The sequence below is a fragment of the Pagrus pagrus genome (assembly GCF_965226575.1).
Source record: "Pagrus pagrus genome assembly, chromosome: 24".
NCBI classification, from domain to species: domain Eukaryota; kingdom Metazoa; phylum Chordata; class Actinopteri; order Spariformes; family Sparidae; genus Pagrus; species Pagrus pagrus.
This window is the reverse complement of record NC_140206.1, coordinates 15081599-15093692: the sequence shown is the minus strand read 5'-3', so window position 1 is coordinate 15093692 and position 12094 is coordinate 15081599. Positions and strand designations below refer to the sequence as shown.

At 41.2% G+C, this 12094-nt stretch overlaps 1 protein-coding gene across 2 annotated transcripts in view; it reads right to left on the bottom strand.

Moving 5' to 3' along the window:
• Positions 1-12094, bottom strand: part of pard3ba (par-3 family cell polarity regulator beta a) — a 177668-nt gene that overhangs the window by 69602 nt on the left and 95972 nt on the right. For both annotated transcript variants that reach the window (XM_084347125.1, XM_084347126.1), the window contains exons 18-19: positions 2657-2872; positions 84-288 (exon numbers count right to left, since the gene is read on the bottom strand). In XM_084347125.1, the coding sequence (XP_084203251.1) occupies positions 84-288; positions 2657-2872 (421 nt within the window). The remainder of the gene's footprint in view (positions 1-83; positions 289-2656; positions 2873-12094) is intronic.

The window sequence follows — 12094 nt, the reverse complement described above, 5'->3', positions numbered from 1 at the left end:
CTTGAAAGTAAAATAACAATTACTGACTCATGATTGATGACTTTTAGGGAAGTTAAAGTATTAAAGGACTTCAGGTTTCCTACCTTAAGAGGCCAAATCCTTTCTTTTTGGTCTTCTTCTCCGGATCCTCCACAGCATCATCTGCTTTCTTCTTCCCTTTGCTCTTTTTCTCTTTCTTCTTCCCTTTGTTTTTCTTCTTCTTCTTTCCGTCCTCTATGTCCAGGCCGTGGCGCGAGGAGCTGCTGACGGGCGTTTCGTGACCGGAGCTCTGCTCTGACATGTCGTCGTCTGCGGAGGACGAACAGTTCATGCCATTAGACGCGGAGGTGTGAGTGGGCAGGGGTTGTGGTAGATGCAGAGACACAGCTGGGACACATACTCATAAATGCAGCTGCGTGTGTTACATTATCATTTCATTCAGTATGCATTTCACTGTGCTGTTGAGACATCTGCTCAGTAAGCTAGTTAGTCTCCTATTAAGCAGCCTTTCTCCCAGTGCACAAGGCTGGCCAGAGGCAAGTCTCTACACCTGGATGGGTTCTACCAGCAGTCATATCCACTATCCTAAGTTGAACTGACTCCTACATGAAAAAGGCCAGCCCAAGAGGAAGCAGGGCCTAACAGCTGTTAAAATTATTCAAACTTTTGGTTTAAAGGGCTTTTCACATCAAGAATGATAACTGTATCATTCATGATGATGTGTTAACTATGTGAGCATCACACTGTAGAACCATAACATTCTGTAAACAGTGATACTCCAGCTGTATTGGCAGTTCAGAAAAGTGGATATTGATGACCTGTTACTGTTCTATGTTAAGCAGAGAAATCAAATCAGTTTTATTTGTATAGCCCAATATCACAATCACATTGGCTGAGTGGGCTTTACAATGCCTACAGTGATCGACATCCTCTGTCCTTGGCCCCTTGATTAGAATAAGGAAAAACTTTTCGTGATAAAAAAACACACTTCTAACAGGGGGAAAAAAGATGGAAGAAACAAAAACAAACCAGAAGGATATGGGTTCATGAAATTCTGAAAAGATAAGAGGAGCGAGGACAATCCAATAAGTACTGCTGTCTTTTGAAGACTAATTTTATTCATACTTTGTATGGGTAAACATCAATTATTCCGGCGATTGTCGAAAAATATATCAGTCCCCACCAGCACCAAAGACCATTTACAGCCTAAAAATACATTATATAACTGTTGAATGAGTTGTCAAACTTAAGTAAATGTAAAATAAGATGGATTTTAGATTGGCTGTCAGTATTTCTAACGTTCAGTTATCTTTCTTAGTGTGAATGGCCCTTATGTGTACATTTTTGTAATTGGTAACATAATCCATTGTATTATCAAAAAGTGTAATCTAATCTGAATATATTTGTATTACTTCAAAATTAAACATGGAAAATATTGCATCCAAAAAAATGGAAGCATCCCAAAGAATTTTAGCTTCACAAATGTTCCTTTTTATCAAATTGCAAAACATTTCTAACACAAATTTTATATATTTTGTATATATAGTGTTTACCTTGGCTCAAATTAAATTACAAAAACAGTGTTGGCACAAACTAAAGGTATGCTGTGTGTACACAATATAAAGTTGCTCCTCTGAAACTGCTGTCTAAAAGAAAATGATATATTCAACAGACATAATCAAAAATAAGTAACCCTTGACAATGTAAATATAACACAATAACTAATGCAGTACAACACAACCCTACCTGCTAAAGACAGAAATCTATACAAAATTAACTCAATCTATAATAACTTACTTCACTTAATCAATTATTTGTCATCTATTAAATTGATTGCCAACTTTTTTGATAATTGATTCACAGGTTCTAATGACTTTTTCTTTTAAGAAAAAAGTCTAAATTCACATATTCCAGCTTTTTAAATGTGAATACATCTGGTTTGTTTACTCCTCTACTGCAGTAAACTGAATACCTTTGGGTTGTGGAAAACACAAGACATCTGAGGATGTCATCTTGGTCTTTGGGAAAGACTAATTGATAAATTGTGGAAAACAAAATCACCAGATTAATTGACAATGAAAATAATTGTCAGTCGCAACCCCACTTGTATGACTGTCATTCAGCTGCAAATACTGGCAAAGCCTAACTGCTCATCTAATACAACTGCAGATGGGTGATTTTTCACACTTCAGATTTCTCTAAACATCGTTACTGAACTCACTAATTTCAGCAAACATGGAGGATCATTTCCTCAGTAATCACACAGTCACACACTCAACATCCAACATGTCTGTGGGTTCGTAAAGGTAGAGCAATAAAAATATGCTGCTGTAAGATATAAAGTTGCTCCTCAGAAATTGCTGAGTGGATAAAATCATGTAGCATTTCATTAAGGTACTTAGGCTAAGCGCTGTCCCTTGGCAGGCCTCTGGCTCTTCTTGAGTGCCAGTGTGTTATAAAGCCTAAGGGATGTGCATTGGCAGCGCGGCGTCTCATTTAAAATGGATACAATGTCGAGGAAAGAATCCTATATTATGGCAGCAGTGACAGTTGTACATTAAAAAGGAACATTCTTTAAAGTGGACTCTTTTGGCAGAGCAGTTCTACGGTGAACATCTCTTCTAAAACTGTCTGAACTCACTAATTCTGGTTTTAAAATGCCAATGAGAAGTCTTACCATCTTCAGAGGGTCCATCGTAGGACTTGTCGATTGCGGTGCGGAAACTCTGGTTGCATCCCCGCCCCCGGACCATGTGCGGACGCGGGCGGTGAAAGGGCACTTCGGCTTTTATGCGGCTCTGCTTGGCCTCGGACACGGCCGTCTGGAGGCTCTCCAGGGAGCTGGACTTCCAGAGGCCCAGGGTCGGGCCAAGTGCTCCACCAGCTGAAGGCTCTGAGAGATAAAAGAGACAAGAGAGAGGATGGGAGGTCCTGTGAGCGACGAGGTGGACCGATGTTAAACAGAGGATGAGAGGGAGAAGGGAGGGCAGGGAAAGCAAACAAGCCTGGTTGATGGAAGAGGAGGGAATTTCGCTCCAAAATGAGATATGCTGCCACTGATAAAAAGACACAGAAAGATTTTTAGACTTGAAGTGACTCTGGGTATTGAGATCATAAGCTTTTAGTAGAATTTACCCCACAAAACGATACTCATCTCCCACAGTCATATTTCCTTATTTAAAGGGCATCTGCATTAAACTTCCTTAAGCATTAATGCTTCCTGAGATTTAACTGAGATTAAGATCAGTTTATAAAAAGAATTGCAGGAGAAGAAGAAGGAGCCTGGACAAGAAATTTTGGATGAGTTATGGGAGGGTGCACTGGAATGAGTCCATACTTGGTCCGTTTGTGCCAAATTAGACCTTATCAAGTGTTTAGTCGTGCAATGTGTCCACTGGACCAAATCAAGGCTGTCCAAATATAACCAAATTGTAACACAGAAAAAGGGTTTGAAGGTGTTGTATGTTGGAGATATTGCAAAGCCCCCTTGAGACAAATTTGTGATAATGGGCTATAAAACTTAAATTGGCTTTACTTGATTAATCAGTCACTGAGAATTCTTTCACTTGTGACTTCATAATACATATCTCTAGAGAGCTATTGGTATTTTTAAAACACACTTTAAATATGCATGAGACATGGATCGAGCTCAATGCTCCCAGTGCAATACTAGGAATTTCCTTGAACACAACTCACTACTTTAAAATGAGATGTTTCTGCTTTTCTGACTTTGCCGGCCAGGCACTTGATTGTAATTAAGTGAAAATCTCAATGCACTTTTTCCTTTCCCCTGCTATTGGGTGTTTCATTAGAGCTTTTACACATACATGTATTATTTGAAAGTAATGTAGAAGTACAATGTAAAAACTGATGGGGTTTTTTTCGTATATGTTTTACGCAGACGATGTTATGTTATATTTTTCATGTTCTGCGTATCACAACTTTGCAACCGGGTTCACTTGTGGTACCTCTGAATACTAGTGAATGATAAATGTTTTTATATGATTATCCCACTTAAAGGGTATGGCTGAGTCTAACTTATAGTGCTGTTGTGCCGCTGTTTCTTGTGTGTGTATTTGTCTTTCATTCTGTTAGTAGCTGAATTTAACATTCTTTTATTTTGTTAGTCTTCTGTGCCTTGAACTCTATAACCATATGGGGAAAACAGCAATGAATACTGCAAATTCAAGTTCTGAAACCATAAATGAACATTAAAGTAAGCAAACAAACATACATTCTAAGGCATAGAGTCAAACTATGTTTACTAAATCAGGATTACGGATTAAAGACATGGGTATCAGCTTGTGTTGGGGTTCTACTAGTTTTGTACAACTGCATAATAGCTTCACTAAAACTAAAAACATGTACTCACAGAAATACATAAAAATACATAAATTCATTTAGTTTAAAATGTATTTCTTAAAGGACATATTAAAGATATTGATATCCTGACATTTTGGAAGGCTTGGATGTAGATTGACTCAGTCTTTCAAACTTTATACAGGATGAGATCACCTGATTTTAACATGAGCAATCAGCATCAGCTCACACACTTTCTCCATAATGGATATGACTTTTGGCAATGGAGGTTAAAAAAAGAAAAAAAAGAAAAATAAAGCTATGAAGATGAAATGTAGAGAGAGAGAGAGGAGAGCAGGGGAGATGGGGTGAAAAACAGGCTTGACAGAAATGGGGAGAAAGTCAGAGTCCTATAGGAGCAACATAAAGGAGGGGGGAAAAGAAACGATGAATGAGGTGAAGTAGTACAGGGACAGGTGAGGCGCGGCACCATGGGAACTGACAGGCTCATGCATAAGCAAGAGAGAGGGGGAATAAATGAACTGCCATCATACTGTACTCAGGTATGGCCTCCAACTCGAGAGAGGAAGAAAGGGGAGACTGAGGAGCAGGAAAGCGATGAAGGCCACAGCTGATTCAGCAGGGGAGGGGGAGGAGGAGGAGGAGGAGGCGGCACCGGGAGAAGGGAAGATTCGAGGAAAAGCAGAGCTGTAAGAACGACGGGGGAAAAAATTAGACAAAGGAGGATAGAGAACAGATGCTCGACCTACACGCTGTGAGAAATTGAAGGACAGGTGACCAAGAGTGGTAAAGGAATAACACACCAACCACCCCCAGTTGTGTATCGCAATGAAACAGTGACAAGTACTCTTCAAAGAAGTTACAGACAGGTTGCAAGCAGCGATTTTTTTTGTTTTTTTTTCGTTCTGAAACTTTCCTGTAGGGATGACTTTCTCGCATCATGGCACTCACTGCTTAAGATGTTCCTTTTTTTTTTTTTTTTTTTGTCATTTCAGAGGCTTCAAAGCTCCGAAGTGGAGCGGGGAAAAAGGGGAAGTGAAACTGAAGCGGCGATAGAGTCGAAGGAGGGGGGGAAAAGTAAGCGGAGCGTTGCTGCCTTTTAAGTCCTAAATTGACTTTCTGTGAGGAAGTGGGATTTATGGGGAATAAGGGGTTATAAATAGAGAGGGGGGAGCGCTCAGGAATAAAACGCTCAATTTGAGAGGCAGGATTTGTGTCACAAATGTAATTACGGCTGTCCAGCTCGCAGCCTGATAGAATTAAGCTCCTTGCCAGCGCACTGCTGTACTATACACAGAGAAACTGTGTGTGTCTAAGTGCGTGGGCATGTGTGTGCTACAAAATGGGAGAAATTTTGGTCCAAAAAGAAAAAAAAAGTTTAAGTCATGATACTGCCTGTATGAGATAGCGGTGTGTGTCCTTGACCGCCTTAGATGAAATAGAGGGAGAAATATTGAGCACAATTCACTTTACACTTTGCTGGCGTGTGTGTTTGTGGGGCTGCGGAGTGCACTCATTCCATGCATGTCAGGCGGTTGAGGCTGGAGGTAAATGAATAATGAGGGTTTAATAGGATGGATGAGCGGGGGAGAGGTGGCTATCATCGCCAGCTCGATCCAATGGAGGGTGAAATCAGCGTTTATCACATATCGCTGCCCGCTGTGCCAGCAGATGCTCTCGCGGATCCGTTCGCATCATGTCTGCCTGATTGCCACTGATTCAAGCTGGTGCACATATTTGACAAACAGCCTAACAGCCAAACAGGCCAGGGCGACGGCAAATGCCCTTCACAGCTGTAACACCCCTCCATCCAAGATGAAGCAATAATGTCACGCCTTAACTTTCTGTTTTGCTACTTCTCCTCTTGCGCTAGTCGGGAGTGGCGAAGTGTGAGGAGATACTTTGGGCGTCAAGGTTTTCGGAAGTAACATTTTCTGCAAAGGCAATGTTAAGTGATGGCTCATGTGTGAAAAAAAAAAGTACAAGCCTGTGTTTATACAGTATATACTTCAGGAGGAAAGTCAAAGGCACAGTACGAAACATTTGCCCCAAGGTGTCTAAGTCAAATCAATGAAAACAAAAAACAGTTGACTGTGTGTGGTAGTGTGGGATCATGGAAGTCGTTTTCATTAGTTAATAATCACCATTGCCAATGATAATCTATCGATAAGATTAGATAGGATTATCGATAACACATTCAGCATTTTAAAACCTGTTCAGTTTTGGATTATAGGCGAATATTTGATGTATTCTTCTGCTGTTGTTTGGTGTTTTGCTCCCAATTGCAACAATAAAGTCTACAGCTCTTTTCCACCGCAACAGCAGCTGACGCCTCGTAATTTCCCTCTTGTAATATACATACTCAGCTCTGCAGTTATTTCCCCTCGTTGCCACTGTGCAGGCATATGACAAAGTAGTTCTTTTCCCTAGCAATGTGTTTACATGCATCATTTTCGAATACAAGTCGCAGCAGCTTGTTTGAGTAATATTGTAGAGAACTGGGAAGTCGTTGTCCATGACAATCAGCCTTTCCTATTTATCTGAAGTTGTTTAAGGTAGTTCAGTGGAGGAGAGAACCATTTTGTACTTGGTGTTTGCGAAGGAATCAAACAAGCACCACTGGTTATTGCTAGAGGACATTTGTATCAAATTGAAACTTTCTAAACATACCCCTTGCTGTGCTGTTGGTAGGCTTTTGAGCCCTTGAGTTGCAGTGGCAGCACTATATCCTGCTTTTTGTGGTTCATTTCACAATGAATGGCATCTGGTGTGACGACTCTGGTGTTTGTATGTGTGAAGGGGGCATCAGGCTGTTTGTATAGTACTTTCGAGCAAGAGAAAATATGATATCTCAGATATCAAGTTGACATACTGTACAGTACATCATTAAAACTGATGACCAAAACATAAAACTACTTTGTCATGTAGTTCATTAATCCATGAGATTTCAATGCTAGGTACCATTCAGGATACTTTAAGTGCTGTATCGTAGGCTCACCTAGCCACATGAAGGCCGGTTGGGTCAACGAGCCACAAGTGGGCCTAACGACTCTTAAACTCAGAGCACACACTTGTCCTTAACGACTCTGTAAGGACACTCCCACACAGAGTTTAAAAATCTGCAACTCCCCTCCAGTTAGTTAGAACTGAAGAAGCCTCTTGGATGAAACGTCTTCAAGAAACTGAAACAAGTCCAGTTACCTATGATACAGCACTTTGATTTACCATGACCTGGATGACTGAGAACCTTCATCAACATTCAGGATACTATTAAAAGGAAACTTTCAAATGGTAATTTACAAAGGGAAAAAAAATACTATAAATCAATATCGAAATCAACTTTTGATAGACTGGTGACTTCTTGGAAATGAGGCCCAAGAACATTCTTCATGCCAAAAAATGTTGCTGAAAACAGAGGACCTGCTGCATTGATTGTATTTCACACATGCATATTGTAGATGCATGCACAACCATGTGCACATGCCTGCACACATAGACTTAAAATGATATGTATATTGTGACTTTAGTCAAGGTTGACTGCTGTCGTGTCTGTACCGAGCAGACAGCAGTCAAGTCTTTGCCTGGAACGTAGCCTTGGGGTCCTGCGGCGCTGACAGTCCCTGCAAGGCCTACCACCGCTCCACATGATGCTGCTTTGTAACTTAAAAGTGTCACCTCAAAAGCGAGTGTTACGCACCTGCCACTTGTAACTGAGGCAAACTGATGCAAGTTGCTCTCGAGTTTTATGTCAGGGGGGTCAAAGCTTTATGATATTTTGGGTGAACAAAAAGAAGATTGCAGTCTAACTCTAAAGTGTCCGGGTGTTTTTTCCTTAGCTGGCACAAATGATCAATTCAGAATAAAAGCCGTTTGCACACAAATCTCTCGTTATTTCACCCAATGAACACAAGAATAAATGAACTAAAAAATGCCCAAATTACAGGCTTTGCCATACAAACTGTGTGTGCAGTAGAAATTTAATACCCCACTCAGAATTACGCACACAAACACACTGCTAAGCTCTGCTACCCCGTCTCACCAATTACAATATCCAATCAACTGGGGGGTTAACACAAAACTGTTAAACAGAATATTGTCTTATTTATAGTAAATGTGAGATTGTTGTTCCAACCACAACATACAAACAAGCACACACACGCCAGTATAGTGCAAACCCCTGGCACACTGCTGAACCCTCCCACAGAGCCTCAGCAGGGTCTTAACACTTACCTATCAACTGGACTACAATGTGCTCCACAGCAAGCAGCTTTGCAGCAGACTGGTTGAAAGGTTGCCACGGTTACAAGAAAGTGCCCCCTCCATCAAAACCGCTTGGGGTGGCGGTGGTGGTACGGATAAGTGTATATGTGTGTGTGTGTGTGTGTGTGTTGGAGGGGTGACTGTGAGTTGCCAAGGAGACACTTTAGCCAACAGTGAAAAGGGGCTTGTTGCTCCTGGCCATAGCTCTTTAAATTGGAGCGCACACACACACACACACACACACACACACACACACACACACGACCACATGCACACACGCACACACACTAGAATCACGACCCTGCTCACATTTATGCTTATAGAAACCCACATGTAAACACATATCCACACTCGCACTTTTCCATCTAATATCCAATCTCAGGACCAGCCAATAAACCCTGGGGCCGTGTTTTCCTGGAGACCAGTAAAACAGGCCCTGACCCGCGCTCCTCTATAAAAACACATGACACACACACACCTGTAAAAGAAAGCCCGCTCTCAGCGTCGCCCTTCTCAATAAAGGTTATTGAATTTAATCCAACAGAACTATTAAATAAACCATTACAAGGGTCGGACTGTCCCGCTCCTGTGTGACACTGTTTCAATAAAAGTGATCTAATTCAATGGGGAAAGTCTTGAATTACAATACACATGAACAATTCCATCTCAATAAATGTTTATGAATGGTTTTAAGTTCTTTAAACTATACAAAGAAATGGACAGAGCAGAAAAAGGTCCCTCGTGACACAGATCTTAATTGCTTCACCTTAGATTGAATGTACTGAATATAGGCTTTTATACCTTTATTGGAGAAAATCCATGACATCAGTCTATGACATGCGTGAGGTCTAATAAGCAAAAAGCATCAGTGGCATGAGGCATATGTCTGGCATTATTCTATATATTTTCTCTTCTTGACAAAAAAAATGGTTGGTCCGAATCTTTCCCAAGCTCACTGGTTCCTACTGAAGATGCAAATCTATAAGAATGGGCCTGAGTTGTGTATTTGAATTCTAGGAAAATGTAGGAAATGTAATAAAACAGCTGGGCACTGCAGTTCTTAACAAACACTACAGTGTATCTACCAGGGACTATTTCCACAGGTGGATTAATACACATTTGACTGCACTAATGAGTATTTACAGCACAACAATGGTGAATGTGGGATAACTCTATAAGAGATAGAGATATTGGTAGTCCCATGTTGTTATTTTTGGGGGCTTGTTTCCAAAGTGTGGTTGCTTATCTGGGCTTGCTCCAGCTGGTCTCTCCCTATACACGTCTATTAAGTTATTTGAACGCATGATAGTCGGTCCTGTTGCGAGATCTGTCCACAACACCACTCCCCCTGCCCCTCGTCTTTCCCGATGCACACAGCTGACAGCCAGTGAGTGAGACACTTAAGATGAAAATCGCAGGATTGATGGAGTTTCTTTGGCTACTTTGCAAACAATGTCTGGGGCTGAGCGGGCCAAATACAGAAAAGATACAAATAGAAGGTGAGAGAATGAATTAAATGACTGGATGGAAGAGAAGATGGAAGAGGAGAAGACTCAAAGGCAGTGTAGGCGTGAAATAGGTGCACATCAGTCTTGTTCGACATGCCACCACTGCTAAAGTAAAAGTAAAATGATTTGTTATATGAAGTTTAATTTATACTAATTAATTTATTTGTTGGCCTGTTGGATTGTTTGTTGGTTTGTTTGACACTGCGGGGGTTGCAGCAGAAAGAATAAGGCTAAAACTGTCATACACGTCATGCTATAATGATAGTTCTTAGCAACACATTAATTTAATGGAATACACAAATGAAATTATAGTCAGATCAACTTGTTCCCTAATGACGGGCCAGTGATATTATAAGCCTATTAATTGTACCCAATAACACAGTCTGGGATTTCTTTGTCAGCTGTCCATCCTACATTTGGCAGCTGCGACTGTGTTTCCAGCCTGATTATGACTCTAACTTTTCTTCTTCTATACGTCTAATATCATCGTTTGCTCTTCTTTACAAAATATTCCACTCTGCTGTCAGTAGACCATCTTTGTGATTGGCCATATGCTAGGAACACCTAACCCTAACCCTTTGTGAACTCGCTCATGGTTAGATGTGGAAAACTTGGGTTGACTTATCGAGTTAACCACCTTGAAGTGACAGCTTAGCAAGATCACGATTTTTGGGGTTAGTGAAGCCAAATACCAGAAACATATCCTGGGTTTGTTGAACTCTCTTCGTAGTACAGGCCCCCAGTGGCTTGTTTCTTTCGCCAGATCTGGCAACACTGCCCACGTGTTGTTTTTCTTTATAGTTTTTGAACAACATTAGAGCTCTATGACACAGAGGAAGTAGATATCAGGCTAATAGGATTACTTCATTAGTTTTGCAGATTTCATAGCATTTGTTGACAATACAGACTATTGCCAGCCTTGCCCTTTAAAAAGTGAAGCATGTTTTGGGACAGCAGTAGGAGAACAGCATGTCATTAATGTTCTGTCCTCATAATCTAACTATATTTATTCTCATATGAAAAAGCCTGACTTTAAACCGAATAACTTCCGACAACTGTCTAGCCAGTAAAAGCAAATCCAATTCATGTTAAGTCCAATTAAAACTCCTTTCCATTTAAGACCTGTCCAATCATTAAGCATCCCTCCGTCACTTTTTGAATGCACTCTGCTTTATCTGAGGCGGAGGACGGGGCTGGACGCAGGCGCTACACCCTGGCAGTAATTGGGTTTATCTGTTTAGATATATGAGGGAATGGGAACATATGGGCCGTATGTATTTAGCCTCCGACTAGATGAATGGCTTTAATAACTGGAGGGGACTTAAAAGGCCATTTCATAATTACTGCTTACCTCTACTGGATTACAGCAGCGCGGGGGGTTGGCAGAGTATGGATGAGGGTTGGAGAGAACTGCGCGGCGCGGGACATGTGCCATTTGTAAAAGCGTGGCAGATAAAAGCGCCTGTGCATTCAGGGAGAACTGAAGAGTGCATAAATTCAGACACACACATACCTGCATAACGCTACGCTTTACTGCACCATCCTCCTGGCTGTAATGCAGGGATCAGAATGCATGACATTGATGCTAAGATGGTCACTGCTGTCGATGTACAGGTAGAACCCAGACTAATCACAGCTTCCAGCGTTTTACAACCTGCATGGCATGCAAAGGGTAGAGAGCTTATTGTAGGTGTCATGGCAAGACTTAAATTTAAGTTTTTATGGGGGAAATAATTTGGATTTTGAATTTTTTTTAGGGATACAAGGAGATGTATCTAATAAGACCAATCCCTGAAAGACCAGAGGATTGTTAGACACGACAGGGAGGACTGCAACTTACAGTTCACACCTGCTCGCCCTGACGTCTAGCCATCTAATAAAGGCTAAAATGCATCACATGTATTGATTCACAGACTGGAGAACAGTGGCAGTATAATGATAGTAGGAATTATTTTCATAATCTGAGCACAGTGGTCAGAGGGACACTTTGCCCAGGACGTCAGTCAACTTGGGGCTCCTGGGTACCA